The 24,603-nt window shown below is 47.3% G+C and overlaps 1 protein-coding gene across 1 annotated transcript; it reads left to right on the forward strand.

The window, feature by feature from the left end:
* Positions 1–275: 275 nt before the first annotated feature.
* On the forward strand, positions 276–17,969 carry Thor (eukaryotic translation initiation factor 4E binding protein thor). The gene is made up of 3 exons (XM_077650403.1): positions 276–569; positions 10,343–10,540; positions 16,480–17,969. Exons 1-3 carry the CDS (start codon positions 428–430, stop codon positions 16,518–16,520), a joined length of 381 nt encoding a protein of 126 aa, XP_077506529.1. The 5' UTR covers positions 276–427; the 3' UTR covers positions 16,521–17,969.
* The last annotated feature ends 6,634 nt before the right edge of the window (positions 17,970–24,603 follow it).

The following is a 24,603-nucleotide window of genomic DNA, read 5'->3' on the forward strand; positions in this document are numbered from 1 at the left end:
AGAATGCCCGCAGACCACGCACGCCCGGCGGCCGGCCGGCCGGCCCTAGAGATTCCCTAGGCGCTCTAGGGACAGGCCGAGAGATAGGCGCAGCGACCCTACATCCGGTTGAGAACGAGGTGGAAGCGAAAAAACGTCACGCAGACACGCATCCCACCGACCAATCGGCGTTTCCAGCCCACCGACCCGCAAACGCTTCTCTATAATTCAGCCCCCTAGTGGAGATCATTGGACGGAGGTCATATGCAGTCTCCACCTACCGTAGATGTAAGAAAGCTTTGCAGTAAACGGCGCCGCCGCATCGGAGTGTTCTGGGCGCTCGTGGCGAAGAGGCTTGCGTCGCATCCGTCGTGTACGTTGACCATTCTACGACCTCCGCAAGCAAAGTACTTTAGATTTTTTTAACCACGCACGTACTGCTGTAATCATGTCTGCCCACTCTCCCGAGCACAAAGTTAGCTCAAGCCGCAGCATACCGACGCGACGGGTTATCATCAACGATGCAAGTCAGCTGCCGCACGACTACAGCTCGACGCCCGGGGGCACCATATTCTCTACCACGCCGGGAGGTAACCTTACCATCTTTATACTAATGCTGCTTTTTTTGTCGTCGGCGTGTAGTCTACACGAGCGACGTAGCAGGCGTGAACAGGAGCAATGCAGCTTTGCGTCCGTGTATGTTTTGAAATGTAGTTCCTTGTTTTGATCCGGTTTGGTGTGATGTGATATGCCACTGCAGCTCTTTTGTTTATTGCCCCCCCTCCCCCCCTCCCTAATATAGACCACCGCAGCTGTGAAAACGTGAAAACGCTGCAATTAAAACTCATTGCCGCCGTGTGCACAGCTGCAGAGGACGATGTACTTTCACGATATGATTATGAAGACGAAGCGCCGAGCCCGACAGTATGCCAAGCCACGAAGGCGTCCATACGCTCGCGTTCCGTAAGCTGCGGATGGAGCACGTGGTCGCCCTGCCGTCTCGTGCCGCGCGCGGCTTCTCCCGTGAGGCTGAAGGTCAGGTCACGAAAGGCGTCCCCCGATCGCGATGACGCGTTGCAGGCGAAACCGCCCGTGCCTCGACAGTCCCGTGCATGTATCTCTCGCTTGCTTGTGCTAACCGCGCGTCTAGCAGTTCGTGTTGGCTTCTGTGGGCCGGAAAATGCCCAACTGTTGGTCGAGCGCAATGAAACCATTTCCGAGCCTGCGTGCCTATGAGTCACCGTCACCTGCTGCTCGCTTTCGTTTCGCGTTGCTGCATTTGTTTGTTAATGGCTGCTACGTCGCGGCGATCATTTTATTCATTAGCTTTCAAGACGCCGCCGGCCGCGCACGTAAGCGCGACTAGCAAGCGTTTTCGCAATACTCGAGCGCGTGCACCGTTTTTCGCCTACGGGGCTCTCATGATACGGTTTCATCACTCGAGAAGGCGAGCGCCCCTTGCTGCTTGGTGCCGCTGGCAGGGCAGTTCGCGGCTGCGACCACGGCGACGAAAAAACAGCCTCTGTCGCAACGTCGTCTGCCTGCGCGGGTTCCTCCGGGCTTTTCAACGGAGTAGGCGCTATGAAGCTCGCCGCGCCTCCAAATCACGTAGTGCATGGCTACGGACACATAGGCGTCCGGAATGACGCGATTGTGGTCGGGTCGTAGAAGCGCAACTGGTTCTGCCCCGTCGCTGCAATCGGGGCATCAAGCAAAAGGCGCCGGCTGTCTCTAAAGCGTCGCTGTCAAAACCACGGGCAGCGGTTGGTCGCTCGATCGTTTCGCGTGACTTTGCTCTTCGGCTTTTCGAACTGTTTCGCCGAACAATCTAACCTGAAACTTACTCAGAACCTGAATTTGATGCCGATTCTGCGGAACTTGCTCGGCATTTTCATTTACGACGGGCTGGGGGTACGGCGAGGTCGGAGCCTTTCGCGAAGCCGCAAAATTGGTGTTGTCACTATCGGAGCAAGTACGTAAGGCAAAGAGTGAACGCACAAAAAAAAGCTGGGGGGGGTGGGGGGGGAATGCTTCGCTGGACAGAACCCACCGCGAGATATAGCTCTGCGCGATACGCAACGAGCGATCGCGTTTTCTTGTTTATTTTTGTTGCGCACGCTGCAAACGAAGGAAACAATGTCAAGGCCGGTGCGGCTTAGCTCCACGCGTTGTGTTCCTTCACCGGTAATAAGAAAAGTACAATTATACAAGGCCACCTTACGCCTGGCTCTAGCGCGTCATTGCACCAGGCAGTTGTACGAGGCCGTGTGCGCGTGTGCAGTTTTTTTTCTTCTCCTTCATACGTGTCTTTTTTTCTTAAAAACGGGGCTGCGCAGACGCTAGCGGAAAATTTCGACCAATAGCTTTTGCTCGGTCGAGCTGTGTTCAGCTGATAGACATCTGGCTCTACGCCAGCTAAGGCCGCTCTGTGCAGGCACGTATGTAGCAGGAAACCCTCGTTCCCCTAGCCTACTTTGCTCCGCGCAACGCGCGTTTTCTTCTCGCTGTCTTTCTAGCCCGCGTGCAAAGTCTTGCCTGGGGAATGCCTGTTCAAATTTTGCGCTGCCGACAGTGACACTAATTGTTAGTGTCACATGTAGTTCTTGAGCGCGCACATTGTAGATAGTTTGAAAATTTTTTTCACACAGAGAAGGTTGAGCTGATGGTAAAGCCAGGGACTTGTGGAAGTGATGTGCAGTGCAGTGACTGGCATATTATGGTTTGGTGTCTAAGCTAAATGACCCACTGCAAAGAATTTAATGAGGGAAGTCTTAAAGGGCTATATAGGCACATAATTTTAGTAGCCTGTTTTCTTTTTGGAAAAAGGTTTTCTTCTCTGTAATGATGCATGAGACTTAAAAATTCATGGATCACCACATGGTATTAGTTTATGACCACTAAGTAATTTATAATTTAATTTCTTCTCTCATGCTGTTTCGGTGTTTGATTTCATCAACGTAACCATGGCTGTGATGTGTAGCAAGTGTTTAGGTCATGTGGGGGATGAAAAAAAAAAACTGCAATATAACTGCTGATACGTTGTTTTTTGTCATTCTAGCTCTTTAAGCAGGTGGGCTTAAGCGCTGTAGTGAATTAAAACTAAGTTTGCAGTTTTCTTCATGCCTTACGTGACCTAAGCACTTACATGTCACAGCCATGGTTCTGTTGATGAAACTGAAGCTGGAACAGCATCAAAAAGAAATTCAATTATAAATTATTTAGCTGTCATAGGGGAATACCATGAGGTGACCCATGTATGTATCCATCCATCCATCATTATCAGCCTGGCTGCGCCCACTGCAGAACAAACGCCTCTCCCATACCTCTCCCTGTTCTGTGCCAGTTGCAGCCACCCTATCCCCGCATACTTCTTAATCTCATCTGTCCACCTGACTTTGCAAAATTTTGATGTCTGCACTCCTTTAAAACAACTTGCTGCTTGCTTGTGTGAACCATTGGAGTGGTGAAACTGCCTTCCCCTGCATGCAGCTGTCTTACATGTTGAATGCAAGTCTTGCTAGCGATGCCGCCGCGGTGGCTGAGTGGTTACGGCGGTCGGCTGCTGGCCCGAAAGACGCAAGTTCGATCCCGGCCGCGGCGGTCGAATTTCGATGGAGGCGAAATTTAGAGGCCCGTGTACTGTGCGATGTCAGTGCATGTTAAAGAACCCCAGGTGGTCTAAATTTCCGGAGACCTTCACTGCGGCGTCCCTCATAGCCTGAGTCGCTTTGGGACGTTAAACCCCCATAAACCAGCAAGTCTTGCTAGCATATTGCAGCACTTGCAGACAAATTTAGAAAAGTTACTGGCTGCCATCGTAACACTTGTGTGTAATCCAAGTTTGCCAGCTAGTTCGTTTACCTGGGTTTTAAAAACATAGTTGTACTTACCTAATGCATGTTAATAATGGTTCTTAGATTGCGCAGTTGTAGCTGTTAAGTAATACTGGCTGGTTGGTATGTTTGTTCTTTTGGGCTGTAAATCTTTAAGCCGATACACTTGATCTTGCATGAAATAGCTAAAGGAACTCAATACCAAGAGGTGCATGCTTGTTGCTGATGTAGACATAACTGTGTATACGGCTACACAGCACATGTGGTAGCAGCTGTAAATTACACATGCCTGGAAAGCTAGCCCCTGAGAGAGAAAATTTCACTAAACTTCCCAGGTCCAGGTTAAATTGGTTGGCCCCTTGAGACTGGAAGTTGGGGGGCAGTATGGTGGTGTGGCAGCTGGCCACATCTGGCAGTGAGAGAGCCACCTCTTGATGCGCCCTTTGGTTAAAAACACAGCTTTTGGAATGTCTGTTAAGCCAGCAAAAAAAAAAAAAAAAACAGATGGTACTTGGTGAACTGCATTTCTCTGCTGTGTGAGCACTAAATAGCTGTGGTCCAAGAAAATTGGCGATGGATGCTATGTGGCACAAGGACAGGCTGAAAAACCTTTTAGATTTGTTTTCAGTTCTCAACCGAGCCATCCCCCCCCTCTAATTTTTGCTACTTCTCACATGTTTACTGTGAGTGCCAAACGCATATCAGCATTGTTGTAGCTGTATGGTGCAGTAGAACAAAGCTCTGTATGTAGACATAGGTAGCCAGTATGAATTGTGCAACATATGTTGAATCATTATCAGTCCTGTGACTGAAACCATTTAGGTAGTCAGAAACTTCATATCTAAATATTGGGCATTTTACAGTTGAGTGTGTTATTTTTTTAAGAATGCAGACAAATCTGAGTATATCTGAGCTGATTTTTAGGGCATTCTAGTAATTGACTCTACATGCCAGTTCCATTACTTCTGGGCCATTGTGTGGCCATGGCTTATCTTCACGGCTGAAGTTGGGCGCATGTTAACCACTGCTTGCTCCTTTGCATCGCTTAGAGAGGAAGGGAGAGAGAAAAAAAAGCCATGCGTTGGTAAGAGCTTGGCCATTTCTGTGTCGCTCTGTTCCTGCTTGCCTAATTTTTAGGTTTGCTTTAATTTCAGCATGAACCAGAGGTCTGTGCAAGCATTGCTGGCCTGGTATTTTTACAGCCATGTTTTCATTTATCGAAGCCAAGCGAGTAGTGGCTATGTTTCAGGCAGGTCAGGGTGTTGTTCAACAACAGCATGGAGCACTATCTTATCTCTTTGCACCTAGAGAGATGTGCTTCTTTTGTGGCCTGCGATAGCTGCCATTGTCCTCTCACAGTTCAGCTGGATGTATCAGCCATTCTGTACTTTCAGCACCTCTGTCCCCTGCCCGTGGCTTGCTGCTTTTACTCCCTCCTTTTGATATGGTGGTGAGGCTGGACCTCCGAGTATTGCTAATTAGCTTGCAAGGCTTGCTGTGTAGCTCACTCTGTTAAAGGAGGTGTTCATGTAATGTCACAGGTGCCATTTTGCGGTGCAGGCCAGAGCAAGTCGCAATAAGCTTATTAGGCATGCGTGCAGCCTGTTGTTGTGCTCCATGTATGCCAAATTGGCGGGCATTGTGACGTGAAGACATAACGCATAGTGAATAAAAGTAATGAGGTGAAATTAAGACCATTGCTTGATATGGGTATTTGTCGAGCTAAGCAGCTTGCTTGCACTAGCTATTGCATACAAAGGAAATGAATGCATCGATGTGAACTATGAGTTTTATGAGTGTCAGTCAGTCTGACTGGTGGGGCAAAGTATCCGACAAAGGTGACATACTGCCTTTTTTTTCTTCTTTAGTTTCTATCATTTTGAACATAACTAGTGTTCATTCATATTGACATATTTACACAAAAAGCAAATGAAAGAATTCTTTGCACTGTAAGAAAAATATGACATCTGCATTGAATTTTATACTGATGGCTCAAAAACAGAAATGCATGTTGAAAGTGCAGTAGAAGTCAAAAGGGAAAAAACTATATGACTGCTACAGTGCGCATCTGTTTTTAATGCCGAGTGTTATGCCGTTGGTGCGGCTGTACAGAAAATAGTAAAAGCGAACATCAAAAACAGCATTATCTGCAATGATTCCCTGAGTATGCTCACAGCACTGTACTCTAGAAATGGTGCTGAACCTTTAACAGGAAACATCGTGCATAATATAGTAAGAATGGTACAGTAACTTGTGTAAAGGAGTAGGTGGCGCATTGGTTGTGTATGGATTTTGAGGAATTTTTACGCGAGTACAATCGATGGCATAGCTGTGGTTCTAGCATCAGGCGAGCTGATCATGATTTCTTTACAGTTGTGACAATACCCATTTGCCACTCTTTGCCGCAAGCTGGCCTGATTGAAGTCATCACCCTGACGCCCTCTAAGGCATTGCAGTGAAATCTTGTTGCATGGGACTTCAAGCAATCAAGCCAAGAAAAAAGTGGCTCTTCCCTCTCAAAGGAACCTGCTAGCAATAGTAGCATGGCAATGCAGTGAGGGGCAGATGGAGGGGACAGTACCCTCCCTGCATTGTCACACTACTCAGGTTAGCAGCAGATAATGCAATGTTTCTCTTCACAATGTTTGCTTCTCACCAAAAGGTCTTTCATTGAGCTGGGAACCTAAAGTACACTTGTCTTTGCAAACATGAGAGGGCTCAGGGACTTGTGTTATTTCAGGTGCAACAGAAAAATTTCACAATGCACGGATATTGTGCTTCTGTAACATTTCGTAGAATGTAGAGTGCATTTCTAGTGACAGTGAAAACTAGAGCTTTTGTTGGGTTGACAAAATTGTTGCATTTCAGAGCTATGGATGTTGGCCGCCTTTTTCATATCTTGTGCGCCCTTGCAAAATGTTGTACGCTGTATTGAGTTATTGTTCCCGCTGCACTCGTTTAGTTACACTTAGATCATTTATTTGCTCATCTTCAAAGGTGCTGCTTTTAAATTAGAAGCTAAATATGGCAGGAGGTGGTTAAAATACACAAGAATAAGGCCTATGTTCCAGAAGTTGTCTTCTATTTTACTGTTTTCTTTTTGTTTCGCTTGCATGGTCATCTTAAGCATTGCTGTGTGTGATCTAGGTCTCTTCATTTATGAAAAGCCAGGTTAAAGCTAACCAAGTCATTATGGCACTAGTCATGTCCTTGCACTTCTAGTCTGCTCTGGTGGCGTAAGTATGTTTTGTGGTGACAAGCACAGCTGGAAGGCAGCATGCTGCCACCACTGCCTGCCTTATGGGCTGCAGAATTCAAAAAGGGCATTGCTTTGGAACCCACCCAGCAGCTTCATGTTCCTGTTTGGGTTGTGAAGTGATGCCTTTGCTGTTGCTGCACCACTGCCCCAAGAAAGGCCCAGATTTTTAAGTGTGCAGAGGATGGGTTCCGTGTCCTGTGCAGATGTGAGCATTTTTCTCATGTTCGGAGCTATCTTTAGACCTGCATTGACCTTCATGCGAGAACAAAACTTCAACGATGTAAACCTCTAGAATGTTTGCCTGGAATGGTTTTGGGGCATTTGTTCAAAACTTTCAATCCAAACTTACGAAAGTAGAAGCAGTAGAATCTAGCTGCTGAGGCTGCTATGTGCCTTGCAAAAGTACAGTCGAACCTCGTTATAACGAACACTGATATAGCGAATTATCGGTTATAGCGAACTAATTACGAATTTTGGTTGGTCATGCTTCATTTCAGTGACATTTATTCTTTTATAACGAAACCGAAAACGCGAGATCCGCCGCGATATCGGCTGTAACGAAGAAATATTTGGTTTACACGAGGCTCAGAACTTGAAAGTAGCATAAAAAAAAACAAAAACCAAAATGAAAATCGAAGGCCGATACACAGCTGAATTTTTTTTTTTATCGTTTGAAAAAGTTTTGCCGTCTGGCACAAAAATCGCGTTTGGATGGTCGCGCCACCTGTGAACAGAGCGCGAAAACTCTGAAAGCTCATGACATGACAGAGGGCCGAAAGGCGGCGCCACTTGTCCAGCGGTAAAGAAAGGCAAGCGCAGCAACATTGGCAACTTTGAGGCCGGCGTTCTGACATCAGCACAGCGGCCAGTCTTGTTGTTGCAGCGCTCGAAATGGCATCGAAGAGGAAAGCGATCTCGCTCCAGACAAAGCTGCAGATACTGAGAGCTGTGGACAGTGGCCGCAAGAAAAAGGATATTGCTTCGGAATTCGGCGTTCCTCCAAGTACGTTATCCACCATTTTGGCCACTAGAAAGAAGATTGAGGGCAACACCGAGGACGCCATAAAAGCCGACCGTAAACGAGTTAGGCCTTGCCATCACCCGGACGTGGAAGCGGCTTTGCTTTCTTGGTTTAAAGATGTGAGGGCGCGAAATTTGCCGGTGTCGGGAGCACTTCTTCAACGGAAGGCCCACAGCCTGGCCTGCGTACTGGGGCATGACGATTTCTGTGCAAGCAGCGGTTGGCTGCAACGTTTCAAAGATAGGCACGAGATCGCGTGCCACACTTTGTCTGGCGAAGGGTCCGCTGTCGACATGGAGACATGTCAAACGTGGCTGGAGAATTTTCGTCCTCTGCTCCAGGAGTACGACGAGTGCGACGTATACAACGTCGACGAAACCGGCGTGTTTTTCAAGTTGTTGCCAGAGCGGTCACTGGCGATGAAGAACGAGACCTGCCATGGGGGCAAGAAAAACAAAGACCGGGTGACTGTCGTCGTTGCCGTGAACATGGACGGCTCCGACAAAAGACGGCTCACCGTCATCGGCAAGTCGGCACATCCGAGGTGCCTGAAAGGCGTCCGGAATTTGCAGGTTCAATACACGTCGAACAAAAAAGCGTGGATGACGACCAAGCTTTTCGAGGACTGGCTGAGAGCGTTCGACCAGGACATGGAGAGGCAGCACAGGAAGGTCCTGTTGCTTTTGGACAACTGTTCGGCGCATAAAGTTTCGATCGTGCTGAAGGCAGTTCGCTTGCAGTTTTTGCCACCGAACGCAACTTCTGCTTTGCAGCCTTTAGACAAAGGCATTATTCGTTCGCTTAAGTGCAATTATAGGAAGCGTTTGGTGACGCAACTGGTGTTTGACATCGATCGACATAGATCGACAACAATAAACATCAAGACGACACTCGAAATGTTGTACGGGTCGTGGAATGAAGTGAGGCAGTCGACAATAAGGAACTGTTTCGCGGATGCCGGTTTTGTTCTGCCTGCCGACGAAGAAGAAGTGCAGCCCGAAGACCAGGCAGAGCTGGACAGAACTTGGGATCAGCTGGCAGTCCCAGGCGTCGAATTCGACGATTTCGTTTCGGCCGATGAGAACTTGGCCGTGGCGCCCGAGCTGACGGATCAAGAAATTGTGGATCGCGTTTTGTTGCCCGAGGATGACAGCAGCAGCGACAGCGGTGAGAGTGAACGGGATGAACCAACGATGAGCAGTGCGGATGCCGCGGACATGGCCAGGAGGCTGAAAGGATATTTGGAAAAACTCCCGACGACGAAAACTGCTGACGTAGAAAAGGCCCTCTTGAGCATGGACAATGTAGAAAACTTCATTCTGCGCAGCGCTGTGAAAAGCCACCAGACGAAGATAACATCTTTCTTCAAATGAACGAATGCAAACCTGTTTGGCTGATCCCGGGCTGGCGTTGCATATGTCTCCTCGCCCAACGCCGCCTCTCCTCCTTCTCTTCTCGCCCAACGCCCCCTCTCCTCCTCTTCCTCTTCTCTCAAAGCTGCTTTGGCAGCTTTTTTTTTTTCAACGGTCCCTCTCGGGGCCACCAATCGCGCTTCGGCAGAGCACGCAGGCGCGATGGTTCCCGCTGTGTCTCACTCGAGTTCCTCTCTCTACACCAAGTCGCCTATGCGCAGACACATGGTGCAGTCGTTTCGCGCCACGCACTTTCACGTGCGCGGCGACGTAAGAACAGTCGTGTCAACCTTCCCATATTCCGGCCTATTTTGATTGAATGCCACAAGGAGACAGGTAAGGATTACCACGTTTGTAGTGGGTTCAAAGCCAAGTATATAATGCATTTTAGTGTCTAGAATATTTGCGCGAGCCAAATTACGAATTTGTCACAGCCGATATTTATGTCTACTGTTACAACGAATATCGGATATAACGAACTGATTTACGGTCCCGATGCTACTTCGTTATAACGAGGTTCGACTGTATTTCAATAGTGTTGTGCTTGAAATTATAATAATGGTGTACTCACGAGAAACATAAGAGTGCATATTTTGTAATTATTGTTGGGTTACACAAGGCAGAACACAAGCTAACTCATGGAGATGATGATGCATGAGGGCCATGATGCATTGGAATGATTCATTCAGTTGTGGAGTGAGTAACATGCGTGGAGCAGTTAACACGCCAGCAGGTAAGAACAAAAATAGAAAAACCCCAGTTTTTTATAGCCTGCAAACAGTTTTGTTTCCGCTGTGTTGCCGTTTCAAGCCTTATGGCGTGCTCTTCTGTTGTGCAGGCTCTCGCATCATCTACGACAGGAGCTTCCTGATGCAGATGCGCCACTCTCCTGTGGCCCGGACACCACCAAAAAACTTGCCTGTGATTCCTGGGGTGACATTGTCCTGCAGCCCCGATGTCTCCAAGCCCAGCGCTTCCCCCAACAAACCTACAGAGAATGGGGCTGTGCCATCCCCGGTCAAGGCTGCTAAGCCTGGTGAGTGAAACACACTTCTCCCCCCCCCCCCCCCCCCCCCCCCCCCCATTTACAGGGGTGAATAGTAGTGCACCGACCATGTCAGGCCAGGGCAGACGCTCTCTCCACTACAGTTCACCGCACATTAAATGGGGGTAGTCACAAATAGCTCGATTCGGAAGAACCGCAGATAAAAACTAATGGAAAATACCTTACTAATCTCTGATTTGCATATGACATTGCCTCGGTTAGTAAATCAGGGGACAATTTGCAGAGCGTGATTGAGGATCTAGGCAGGCAGAGCGGCAAGTCTAAACATTAGTATGAAGAAATCTAAAGTAATGTTCATTGGTCTTGGATGTGGATAGAAGTTTACGATAGGCTGCAAAGCACTAGAATTAATAAGGGAGTAATCGATCAATCTTGGGCAGGTAGTGACTGCAACTCTGGACGATGAGAGTGAAATAGGAGGAAGAATAAGAAGGGTGGGAGTGCAAATGGCAGATATTCCCAGGCCATGAATAGTAGCTTGCCAGTATCCCTCAATAGGAAAGTTGTGACAGTTGTATCCTGCCAGTACTTGCCTATGGGGCAGAAACTTATATGGTAACGAAAAGACTTGAAATTAAATTGGGGACAATGCAGTGAGCAGTGACCCCACTCTGAACACCTCTGAACACTCTGAACATCCTGACAGATTTTCCAGCTACTGCCTACAGTCACCCCTGAAGAAGGAGCCAAGCCGGCTCCGAAACATTGGGTTTTAAGTTAAAAGTTTTTGGTTGGAGATGTGTTAGAGTTTATTATATGACCCCACTCTTGTGCCAAATGTGCCAAACTGCGCCATCCTGATAAAAATGGGGAAAATTGCGCCAAATTGCTTCAAACTCGCTGCTTTCGAATTTGGCTGCGTTGTGCGTTGGCCATCCAGGTGGACATAATCGTATTTCTCCCTGCAGTTTCAAAAATTTAAGGTCTGTTGAAGCCCACTTTTAACGAACATGACTGTCACTTATTATCCATTCCTTATGTCCTGAAGTTTGCAGGAAATTCCCTAATAAAAATGAACATCATAATGCAGGCTTCCATGGTGTACTTTTCATGCCATATATGTGCAAGCCAGCTTCCGTCCGGCTAAGTTTTGGCACGCGTTTTCGAGCTGCTGCCCATTTCTCTCTTGCAAAACATGAGCAGCACACGCGTCGAGATGGAGGCCGATCAACGTCCTTAGGCTTGCATGTTTTTAGAGTCTACCTTTCGTCGACGCAATTCACTGGCCGGCCGATTAGGCTTAGCGTGAGTCGAATGATCGAAGGTTGTCTTTAATTGTGACGCAAAAATTATTTGGAGGTATAATTAACACATTCACATGTGGCGATTTCCATGTAAATGGCATACCACATCTGCCAGAATGTTATCTTGGTGAGCACTGATGAGAAGCAGCTTGTGGAAAAGCCCACTTCACGTGGAAGTCTTTTCGGACGCAGCGTGGCCGAGGGTGAAACTGGCTGCAAGGCGTGAGCTGCCCATCCACTTTAGATTAGAAGCCATGCAGTTGCGCAAGATTGGTGGCAAAATATTTCTGCTGTGATGTGATGTTTCATCTCAATTCGAAAACATTTGTGATCGATGCTTACAGCTCTGTCAGTACCTATAATGGTAATGATGAACGTGCTTCAACGCAGAATGATACCGTGTCACTTTATGCAGTTCGATTGAGGCGCGATAAGACCTTTTATTGCCCGTTATGAAATAGAACGCATATTTTTCTGTTAAGGGCGAGAGGGCGGGGGCATAGGGATGGACAATAAGCGTAAACGCATTAGCGTGGGTCGCTCCACTCGGCATCTGTCCTGCAAGATTCACACCTAAAGGCGGTTTCATATGCAAGCGACTGAGTGGTGCAGCGAGGTGAAAAATTTTCATCTTGTTGGAACCTCGTCGCTCTGCCCACTTGAGCTATTGCAGCTGCTCGAAACAGTTTTTGCGTTCGGCGGCAGAAATTGTGAGCGTTTGTGTGAGACATGACAATGCAGGGCTTGCGTGGAGGATCTTTTTCTGCTTTCTGTCGCATTTGTGTATCGTCCATCATTGTCACGTTGTGCGCAGAAAATTTTTGACGGTCGTATAGCACATTCATGATAAAGATAGCAGCCTTGCGGCGCGTTCTTGCCCGCGGGCTTTTGGCCTTTGCGTTTTCATTGCAACCAAGCACCGCGTCTGGAGGCGTTCGATCTCTCCGAAACTCGGTGCCAAAGCGTAATGTGGATTTTACTGCTGCATCGACCTCATTCGCACTAGGTCAGTGTTCGTTATAAATGGGCACAACTGCATGGAGTTACTACGTTCGCACTTCTCCATTCGTTCCAGTTGTGCAACATGGTGACCTTGGCACTCCCTCATTTGTTAAAAAAAAAATTAAGTGCTATACATCATGCAGGGTTAGTGCTATGCTTTTGCGAGCAGAGGGACTGGCCATGACTGGCTTGGTTCACCAGGATACGGAGGCGACGAGTCTTGTTGCTTTCGACTGAGGAAAGCATAAGTGCAAAAGAAAACATGAGAACTGGCTGGCATTACTAAGTAACTGTAATGTTTTAATGTGGAGAAGATTTAATAAGGAATAAAGAAAAGTGGAGAGCCATACATCAGCACATTGGAGCTGCTTTGCCTCCGAGTTATGCAGTGTATGTGCTCAATTAAAAAGTGTATTAAAGAGTGTATCAATTAAAAAGTGTATGACATGTTTCAGAAAGGTGACTGGCTTCAATTATACTGCATAAAACAGAACTGAAGACATCTCAGGTGCGACTCTGTGCCAAATAGTGACAAAATTAATGGTGCAGCAAATCTCTACATTACGCTCTTAACTTTTATAACATTGTTTGCCAACCTAAGAGATTTGGAAACTAAAAACTACATGCTCCTAAGTGCTTCTAGATCGATGTTTTATTGCTCAAAAATGCTCCAGATTGGAAATATTGGTGTTCCAGAGTGCTCCAAATTGGAAATTTCAGTGCTCCAGAAATTGCTCCAGAATGGATTTTATCAGGAGCATCACTGGGTGAGCTATGGAAAGGAAAGTGATTGTTGTAACGTCGTTGTAACGTTAAAAGATGGGAAGAGAGCAGAGTGAGATAGGGAATACACAAGTTCATGATATTTTAGCTGAAATCAAGAAGAGGAAATGGACATGGGCAGGGCATGTAATGCGAAGGGATGGTAACCAATGGCCCCTTGGGATAATGGAGTGGATTTCAAGAGAAGGCTAAAGTTGCAGGGGGTGGCAAAGAGTTGGGTGGGCAGATGAGATTAGGAAGTAGGACATTCTTACAGGCTGGTTGGTTCCTCCTGTCCTCGTTCTTTTATGCAGTTTCTAACCTTCTTCGATATTAGAAAGTTTGTGGGGATGAGGATGTCACAGCTGATGCACGGGACAGGCTTGGTTGGACGTTAGTGGGAGAGCCCTTTTCCTAGACGCACGCAGTAGATGCAGTTAGGCTGTTGCTGCTTATGATGACGGTACAGGTTTCCAGAGTTTATTGCTTGGAAAGGTCTTTTTCTCTTCAAAGAATGAAGTGTCCAGTGGTGGTGGCACTTATAAAGTAGAGATTAGGTAATCAGTGATTGGCTAAGAGTGTGTGCTTTCTAGTACCCAGGCTTGGCAAAAGTGCCCGAATATTCTACTGTAGACACAGCATGCCATCACCCTTGCCATATGCAGCATTCATGAACAACAGCAAGGCGTTATTCAGCAGACAAGGGAATGGAAAGAGGTGCTCGTTAGCAGTAGGGGAGGCCTTTTTTTTTAATTTGTAGTTTTCATAAATGGGAGATTAATAAAGGCAAAAGAAAAAACTACCAAATGCTGCCGGTGGGATCCGAACCCATGACGTCCGAATTTCGCGTCCGGTGTTCTACCAACAGCTATGGCGACGGCTGTTCAGTGTTCTGCTTTCGGGGTATATATGTGTAGTGTAACCAAACCTTGAGAGTGTTCACCAGTGCCACTCTCGTCCATAGAGCCAGAGCTCAGTTGGTAGAGCACCGGACGCGAAATTCAGAGGTCATGGGTTCGGATCCCACCCGCGGCTTGTGGTTCTTTTTCTTCTGCTTTTATTAATCTCCCATTGGTGAAAACTACAAATTAAAAAAAAAAAGACATCCCCGATGCTCCTTGGTCTCGGTGGCTATTGGCTTCCATCAAGCAAGACATTGTCTCCTCATATAAAGCCACCAGAAGCAAGAAACTGTGCCACTTCTTCCCATGCTGGCAACTTCTCTCGCATTGTTTGAAAACATGGAAATGCACACTACTAGACCAAGAATACTTTGTAGTATGCTACCAAGCATGAGTCAATATTTTTTGTGGCTTCTTCCATAGAAGTACAGTAGAACTTCGCTGATATGTTCCTGGTTCATACGCTCAGAATTGTGGGCAATAAAAATGTCTTACAGAGTTACACTATTTCTGATAAGGGAGTAATTACTCATATGCATCCACCTAAGTGCGGCCATATAGCTACAAAGGAAAACTGTACAGCTTCCACAGCAACTTTGTATAGTTAAAGAAAAATTCACTCTGCCCCGGGGTTCAAACTTAGTCCCACCGCTTCAGCGGAGCAGTTGCTCTACCCTTTGAGCTGACTGGGATGGCTAGCATGTGGTAGGGCGAGAGCGAGTGATCAATGACTTGAAGTGGGAAATCTGCTCCACCTTGGGGGATTCTCCTAAACATTTGGCCAACGCTAGTATTTCTCTTCAGGTTAATATGTTCCCGGATAACGCGATTTCCTGGCTACTGCATTCAAAATTGAGAAATTCTAGTCGTATAATGCATTTAGCGATCAACCACACATTTGCAAACATATGAGTGGGCTGAACCTGCGGGCACATAACATGAAGAGCCAGAGTGCAACGCCACTCACCAGCCTTGGTGGCTTCTCCACGATGTGTAGGTGCAAAGAAGCGAAGCACATAAAAAAAAGGATTGCTTACATACAAGAGGGTTGTTCCCTAGGAGGCGCGACATGAAGGGGAGAAACACAGTGGCTTCTTTGCAGTGCCTTAGAACAAGGAGGCGGAGCATCTAAGAACTGCACGGATGCACTTACATATCTTACATATGAGCAGGCTGGGCAGGGTCTAGGGAACGGAGCATGAAGAGCAAGAATGCTGCAAAAGTCAGGTGCCGCGGCGGCTTCCCCACAGTGCAAGGGTGCTAAGGTGCTAAGGGAAAGGGTGCTAAGTAACCGAGAGCAACAAGGAGATCCTGGCTCGCCATTGCTGTCGATAGACCGGACTTGTTGCGAAATTTCTTCCGCTGTAAGGACAGCACAAATGCAGACTGAATTCTGCGAGCACTACAAAAGGAGCTGTTGAGACCTTATGCTAGAAAATGCTAATTGACATTTTTATGTAGTGAAATTGTCAATAAATGCCTTTGTACCTCATTCAGCAGTTCCATTTTTCAAAATCAGGTGGTTTGGATCATATCATACGTTTTCCTGGATAATACTTTTTTTTATGCATTTTTTAAAGTATTAACGAGGTTTTACTGCATATATGGTAGCTTTAGAAGTACATGGTATGGTGTTCAACATCCTGAAGTGACACACTGGTTATGAGGGACACCTAGTGAGGGCTCTGGATTAATTTTGACCTTTTGGGACTGTTTAACATGTGCTCACATCACAAAGCAATAGGGGCGTTTTTGCATTTCGCCTCCACTGAAATGCGGCCGCCATGACCCAGATTTGATCCTTGGGATCAGCAGCCAAATGCCAAAGCCACTGCGCCACCATAGCGGGCTGTGCATGCATTATAAGTATTGCAGTTTAAATGGTCATATCGATATTGCAGATTCACCTGATCCATGTTCTTCACGCCCCATTAAATTGCTTAGGTTTTTTTATCACTTGCTGCATAGTTTTATGTTGTCATGCTTTTCTCTTTTTCAGAAGGTACGGGTGATGAGCCACAGTTTCCAATGGACATCTAGTCCGACCACCAAGTGCCAAGCCGAATTTCTCAAGGTGCCTCTGCCAAGCGCACCTGCCCTGTTGCCTTCTCTTCCCCCCCCCCCCCCCCCCCCCCCCCCCCCCCCCCCCCTTTCTCTTTACCAACTGTGGCCCTCGCCAGCTGGCTGAGGGAGGCCCCACATTGCATCATGCTTGAGTGGGCGTGACCAGCGAAGTGGGCACACATTTTCAGTCTCCATACAGTGCCCAGGGAAGTGCCGGCAAGCTAGCAGCACTGTCCAGCCACTTTTATAGCTGCGCTTTTCTTCTATTTACTCCTGCAGACAGCAGCAGTAATAGTGTGTGCTCAGTGAGTGCCTTTTTTTTCTTTGCTGTTTGTTCCTTCTTCTGCCAATGAAACAAATGCCTACCTACTTTATTAGCTCACATGACAACGCTTTCTTTGCTCCCTGTTAAGTTTGGCAGTGTTTGGACATTCATGTTGAAGACTGTGAATTCTGTTCAGAACTTTTTTCACGCCAGTTGTCTTACCACAGGCACTGTGTTACTTCTTAGGTTTGGTAGCGCGTAGCAAGAAACCAAAGGAAAGTGGTAAATGGCAGCCATTCACGTCATTTCAGTTGGGACTCAAGCTTGCTAGTGCGTTCGACCAGAGGGCACTTGACTTTAGTTTGTGCACAATCTAAGAAAGTTCGTAGGCAATGCAGCGGAAGCTGTGTGGTTTTATTTGTCACTCTCTTTAAAAGATCGTTCTAATTAAGCACAATTTTTTGTCATGTGTTAGTTTGTTGCCTAGACTCAAAAAGACAAGGTTCTATCGGATCTGCAGGATTCTTATGGAAGTTATGTCCAGTGCAGTTACGTTGATTGTATGGTGGTTTTCGTTTTTACAATTCTGGTGCATCATTGTTTTGTTTATAAGTGGGTAGTGCACCATATTAATGCTGTACACAACACCATGTTAGTGCCATTGCAGCCTGGTGGTCTTGGCTGCTGCAGAAGCCTGCAGGGCACTGTTACCTTGCTGTGCTTGCGTTTTTCAACTTTGTAATGCTCAGTGTATGTGGTGTGAGCTGCAATAATGATGTTTTTTTGCCCCATTTTTTTTTGTGCACCAAACATAAAGGTGCTAAACTCGGAATCTTTTTACCCCCACTGGTTTTAAAAAAAAAAACAGCGTGGTTCCATTTTTTTCCCCCTATTACATAATATCGTGGCCCTTCTTGGTAGTGATACAAAAGTGTGGGCCAACTAAGGTTAATTTTTTTAATGTGAAGGATATGGGTTAGCTAGGTGTTCTCAAGTGATGTATGGTACGTCTTGAGGGGTGGGAAAGTTGTCAGTGCGGTTGTGCAGAGCTTGGCTTCTTGTTGGTCTCATTTCTTTTTCTTCTTTTTTGTTGGAACTTGCTTATATAAGGAACACTTTCATGAGATTTGTTGGCCAAATAAAAAAATTAAGAAAGATCATCATTGCATCATTTTGCTTTTTACTCATGTAACTAGACGTGCAATGCACTGCTGATGCTACCACCACACAGATCTTCACCCTTAGTACACTGACGAGAGCTTTAGAAGCTGTTGAGGTGGTGACTGGCCATTTCTTTCTAAAAAATGAAATTGTTCCAACAAATAGTGCCTGCTTTTGGAGCGAAATGGGAGCAGAGAGGATATTGGCCCTGCAGAGCCCTCTTAACACACACATAAACATCCAACATGTAAAATTAAACATCCAACATGCATTTTTGCAACCCTTATGCTATGCCAAGCTAGTATGAACCAAGACAACTGAGTTTTGAATGTCTATGTGGCCATTATTCACTCCATTCAATATCTGAGGCACCAGAGTTCATCCTTTAGTGGGCATTGCTTGATACAGCTACAAGTTTCACAAATATGTCTTTTATACTTCTGGCCACCTTTGTTTCACTTGCACCCTATCCTGAGTCCGGCGGAGCTATTAGTGGCCACGGCTTACCTCGAGCGTTACGTCAGGACATGCCAGCAATGTCAGTGGCGAAAAAAAACCCCGTACTCTAGCCTCCCGGCATGCTACGGTTTATTGAGCCACCCCAAATGCCATTCGACAAAGTCGGCATGAACCTTCTGTGGCCATTTCCTCTGTCGTCGACTGGCCACAAGTGGATTGTCGTGGCTACAGACTACTTAACCCGCTATGCTGAAACGAAGGCCCTTGCTCGAGGTACTGCCGACGAAGTTGCTCGCTTATTTATGAACTACATTGTGCTTAGACACGGCGCCCCGTCGACCACCATTACTGACCGAGGCAAGGCGTTTACAGTTCGGCTCCTACGGGACATCTTGACTCTTAGCTGTACAGACCATCGATAAACCGCAGCATATCGTCCATGAACAAATGGTCTAACGGAATGGAACGGCTCAACAAAACACTGGCGGATATGATCTCGATGTACGTCGACGTTTAGCATAAAACTTGGGACGAGATCATGCCGTATGCCACCTTTGCATACAATACTGCGGCGCAAGAAACCACCACGTTTACCCTGTTCCGCCTTGTCTATGGAAGGGAAGTCCGCATGATGTTGGACGCGATGCTTCGATGGGAGAATGAAGTGGTCCCACCTAACGCAGGCCACTTTGTAGAGCAAGCACAGCAAGCTCGTCAGTTGGCCCTCTTGCACATCAAGGACCAGCTATCCGCCGGCGCCAGACACTGTAACCTTTGGCACAAGGACGTGCACTACGAACTGGGCGACCTGGTGTGGATGTAGATGTGGTCCCCCATGCATAGCAAGGGCTTGTGCGAAAAGCTCCTTGGTAGGTATTTCGGTCCATACAAAGTCCTGCACTGCCTCAAAAGCGTCAACTACAAAGTTGTTCCTGATGGAACTGTCACTATTGTCCCTAGGTGTCAATGGCCTGAAATCATGCACGTGGTGCTCTTAAGACCGTACTTTTCACGTGACTGAGCACTGCGTTCACGCTCTGTGTTCCGCGCCCTTGACCACTTCCTGCAAGTGCGGGCTTGACTTTCCCCGCCTCCCAACTGCCACGAAATGTAAAGTTCACCTAATCCCTTTTTTTTTCTTCTACCATTGTACATAGGTCAATTCGCATTGAGCTGATGCACTTTCACGGCGGGGGGGAATAATGCCACGTGCCTAGCACTGCGTGGCCTCTGCACTTAGTCGAAACGATGACGAAGTGACGGTTAGTTCGAGAGGCGCGCTCGGGCTAGACCTGGCTCTGGGATTAAACAGGACCGACCTCGTTCTTGGGTTCTGCCCTATGCTTACCTGCACGGCTCTCCTTGGATTGTGACAATGGAAAAGTTTGTATCCATGTTATGCCCCGAGGAGGTTGCTAGGATTCTGAGGTCGATCTACCCTATTTACTAACATGTTGAACATGTCAGCGTATGGCAAAATAGTTGTGCCTCGTTAATGTGCGTGAATTGTGGGGTTTAATGTTCCAAAGTGACACATGGGCTATGAGGAATGCCATAGTGGAGGGCTCCGGATTAATTCTGACCACCCGGGGTTCTTTAATGTGGCCAGTTTTCCTGGAGATCAAACTTTTTCTGTGTATTGATGCCTCATTAATATGGAGACTCACTGTCCAAACTATGGAGAAAGCGAAAATGCAGATCCCATTCAGCCCATGGGGCCTGTGTATTTTTCTAGCGTTAATGTGGACTGTAACAAGAAGAGAACCATGCCTATCCTGACCAATTGTTTTCTTTCCTGCGTCTTGAGTGCAGGAGACCAGCCAAAGAGAGGCAATAGTAAGGAGAGGCCAACAGAGGGCCTCTACCCACACCACTGGCGTACCGCGCATTTTTGCCAGAGACAGCACAAAAGTGCAAGTGACACAGAAACGACCTTTGTTTTGTTTTCTGGTTTCCGGCTTAAAGTGCGAAGGTGCCCGGTCGATGTGCCTTTCCATCTGTCACACTGCATGAATGGCTCCAAAGGAAGCCCTCTCTGCAGCTTGTGCTACGCTGAAAGCCAAGTTCGTCAACTGGTTTGGTTTTGTTTTCGTGCGAGTTTTAACGTCCCAAAGCGACTCGGGCTATTAAGGACGCCATAGTGAAGGGCTCGAGAAATTTCGAGCACCTGGGGTCCTTTGGCATACACTGACATCTTGCAGTACACGGACCTCTAGAATTTTGCCTGTATCGAAATTCGACTGCTGTGGCCGGGATTGAACCGGTGTCTTTCGGGGCAGCAGCCGAGCACCATAACCGCTTAGCCACCGCAGTGGCTGTCACTCAGTTGGTACTCATATGCACTGGTGGTTAGTGGGATGCAAACAGTTGCAGCAGAACATGTCATCGCACCATTTCTCCTACATTACTAGGGACTTCAAACTGCACTGCATGTTTTAAGATAATTGCGGCCAGAATAACGCACTTCAAGCTCCCAAAATTTTGTCCAATTTCCTCTCCAGTGCACACTGCTGTGCACATGAAACAGACCTTAATCGGCAGGTGTTCTGAATATTTCTTTAATTCACAAATGGTTATTGTAGACTCTCTCATTGACAAGGGAAGGGAAAACAGGTGCTCGTTATGACATACACGACGCAAGCCAACAGTTACTGAAACCAAGGAGCATAGGTGATCGCCCCTGCTCCTTGGTTTCGGTGACTGTTGGCTTCCGTCATGGTTCTTATAGAGTTATGCTCTGGGAACCCAGTAGTGTGCATTAATGAGGCATGACTGTATCTTTATTCCAAGAAACAAAATAGTGGTTGCAACAACTTGCAGAAACATAAATGCACAGGTTTTGTAAGTCAGATTTTCTCCGAACGTATCACGCCTGTGCTGTGTTAAACGAGAGTGTGACAAGGGGCCATATAATATGGCATGATTGAAAACAGACTGTGCCAGCGGACGAGACAGAAAAGTAGACTAGACACGCACAAGCTTTCAACTAGACTTTTTTTGGAAAAATCAGCAGCAGCCTTACTGTTAACAATGCACATGTGCACAAACACACATGACAGAAAGCGCCACTGAAATCAACTCAAGCTGAACCGAGACATTCTAGCTCTTTATCAAACAGATGGAACACCTTTGCAACTTCAAAGAATTCATGGACGTGAGGTTGAGTTTTTTTTTGTTTTTTACTGAAGCGGTGGCTTTGTTATAGAGCATCCGCTTCTTATTTGGGAGGTGCTGGGTGTGATCCCCAGTTCCGCCGGGTACCCATCGGTTTTCTAATGGGCACAAGTTTTCCCTCGGCCAGGTGCTCGGCTCTTCTGGGGTGAGATGCTTGGGAAAAGGGTCTTGGACCAAACCGTTGCGTTGACGGGCCAGTGATTCGTTCTGCCGTCAAGCGACCCTAAATCTGCCTCGTGCGGTAGAAACCCACTTGTGACAAGTTGGGCATCTACCGCACGAGGCGGATTTAGGGTTGCTTGAACGCAGAACTGATCTCTAATCCATCAAGGCAACGGTTTGGTCAAAGACCCTTTTCCCAAGCATCTCACCTGAGAAGAGCCGAGCACCAGGCCAGCCAGGGGAAATCTTGTACCCATAAAAAAACTGGTGGGTACCTGGCGGCACTGGGGATCGAACCCAGTACCTCCTGAATGTGAGGCGGATGCTCTACCACAAGGTCACACTTCTGCACAAGCCAAGGGCAAAATTGGAGGGCACACTAAGCTCCGCCGTAAGGGTATGATGTGGTAGCGTAATGGGTTAATTTTCATATATGAAGAAGGTCATTCTCTACTTTAAATTCAGCCGCCACGGTGGCTGAGTGGTTATGGCGCTCGGCTGTTGGCATGGAAGACGCGGGTTCAATCCCGGCTGCGGTGGTCGAATTTCGATGGAGGCGAAACACTAGAGGTCCGTGTACTGTGCGATGTCAGTGCATGTTAAAGAACCCCAGGTGGTCGAAATTCCCGGAGCCCTTCGCTCCGGCGTCTCTCATAGCCTGAGTTGCTTTGGGATGTTAAACCCCCATAAACCATCTACTTTATATTCATAGATCCCTGAGAGTCCTCATACCCCTCCTGGCGCAGTGGTTAAGCAATGCGCCACTGCGCTGCGATGGCAGGTGCTCGCAGTGGTGGCTCTTGTGTGACCCAGGTTGCTCTACCCGAGCGACCATTCATTAATTTAAATGCCACCTGCCACGGTGTGCAGTTTGCTCGCTATCCGGTGGGAAGGTTGTGATGATGCCACAAGGTCACGTGACCTAGGTGACCCACCTGCCAGAGCCATGCCCGTGATTTTCTGGTGAACAGAGCCTTAAATGTTATCGCGCTGAAAGTGTTTTTGTGTTGAAATTCCTGCCACATTATGCTTGTTAAAAAGGGAATTGTGTGATCTTTCTTGGGGTCATTTATTGTCAAGTCCTGCTCACACGTGGTTTAGTTCAGCTTCGGTGCTCAAGCAGACTGCCTCCGATTGGCTAGTTTTCCACCTTCCCTTCTCTAGGCTGTTACAGAGTTTCTGTTGATGTCATTACACCTCGAACCTGAGGCATTAGGAGGTTACAGCCTATTTTCATGGGGTTTTGAACAACCTGACGAGGGTAGCAGGGAAGCTCAGCATTGACGTTTTCTTTTTCCTGCACTCTGCAATTTGTCCCGTTTGTACCTCCTAGCCAACAAAGATAAAGCAAGCAAAGCTGGTGGCAGCGCCAGTGAAAAAATTGCACCATGCAGTGTTTTTCTGGTGAACTTTTGATTAGCTGCGGAATGGCTTGTGTAGGCCAAATGGAACGCTATTTTAATAATCTTTGTGAGCATGCGGTGTCTATGATGCAATCAGGTACTGGGGTGCATTTAGCACTACACTGTCAACCTTGTAAAATGCACTTACATTGAGGTAAAACTTGCATAAGTGACATTAAGGTAAATGGGTATGCAAAGCACAGAATAGCACAAGAAATTCTTAAAGCCTTGCAGACAGTGAAGTACAGCCCTGGCATGTGCATATGCGTAGCTTCAATTCAGTTGTTTGACAAAGACATTGAATTTCTTGATTGGCCTGAGTCGATTTCAGTGGTGCTTTTTGACAGTCACATGCGTGCACGTGCATGCACTTTGCTGTTGATAGGATGGCTGCTGCTGGTTTTTCCAAAAAACTCTAGTTGAGTCTGCATGCCCTTGTCCTATCAATTTCTCCACTCTATTGTCTGCTGGCGGTTTTCTGTTTTTTATCGTGTCCTTGACATTTCTCGGCTCGGCATAACCAAAGCAATAGGCATACAGGAAGCGTCTGTCTGTAGAACTATTGCCTTGCTTTGCTGCATTTCAAAGGCTGGTGTGTGCCTCTGGAGCCTACGAGCATTATGTGCAAACTGTTCTCCTTTCAATTAAGCTATTCAGGCTGGAAATTGCATTCAGTGGCCGATTCGATTTGCTGTCCAGGACTGTCATGTCACCTTAGACCAGTATAATGCAACGGTTCCCTTTCTTTGATTCTTGGCAATAGATCTTGGCAGTAGTGGGGGAGTTAAATTTCTTGCCCTCCTTCTGATGGGATGGCCGGATTGGGCTTGTCGGTTGCTCCTTGCGAGTGGTGAATGATGATGGCACGCTGGCCGGTGATCGATGTACGGCGGTTAGCAGTACGAAGAGCACTTCGGGTCTTCGTCCGCTCGTCTGGCGACACGTTGCCGGTTGGGGCAGCAGTTCCAACTTCTTAAGACAAAACTTATTTATTAAAGACGGCACTGACATAAAAAGGCAGGTGAGGAAAAGGCACTTTAAAAAGGCAGTTTTAAAAAGGCTATTTTAAAAAGGCTGTTAAAAACGGCCGAGCTTGATACTCGGCGCGCTCGTCCAAAGTCGTCGTTTCCCGCGGGTTTTAACCCCTTCGATAATTGGGTGGAGCTTTACCAAACCAGCTATCGCCAATTTGAACCAATAGCCATGCAATGTACAAGTGGGCGGAGCCCAGGGCTCACTGGTCCGAGCCCAGTGGACCCCGCTTCTCCCGGAATGTGCAGGGCGCGTGACTCCGCGTACGCAGCTCGCTGCATGCACATTCCATCGACTGCCACGCACCGGATTGACAGCCAGGGAATGTCTTCCGCGGGACATGGTTGACTCGGCGCCAGAACAGAAAAGGATTAGTTCCGTAGCTGGCAACGAGGCACCCTAA

This window comes from Amblyomma americanum, chromosome 1 (genome assembly GCF_052857255.1).
Source record: "Amblyomma americanum isolate KBUSLIRL-KWMA chromosome 1, ASM5285725v1, whole genome shotgun sequence".
In the NCBI taxonomy this organism is placed as follows: Eukaryota; Metazoa; Arthropoda; class Arachnida; order Ixodida; family Ixodidae; genus Amblyomma; species Amblyomma americanum.

Coding starts and splice junctions, on each gene's coding strand:
- Thor (XM_077650403.1), top strand. CDS start 428: ATGTCTGCCCACTCTCCCGAGCACAAAGTTAGCTCAAGCCGCAGCATA. Junction 570..10,342: donor ATTCTCTACCACGCCGGGAG/GTAACCTTACCA, acceptor TCTGTTGTGCAG/GCTCTCGCATCATCTACGAC. Junction 10,541..16,479: donor GGTCAAGGCTGCTAAGCCTG/GTGAGTGAAACA, acceptor TCTCTTTTTCAG/AAGGTACGGGTGATGAGCCA.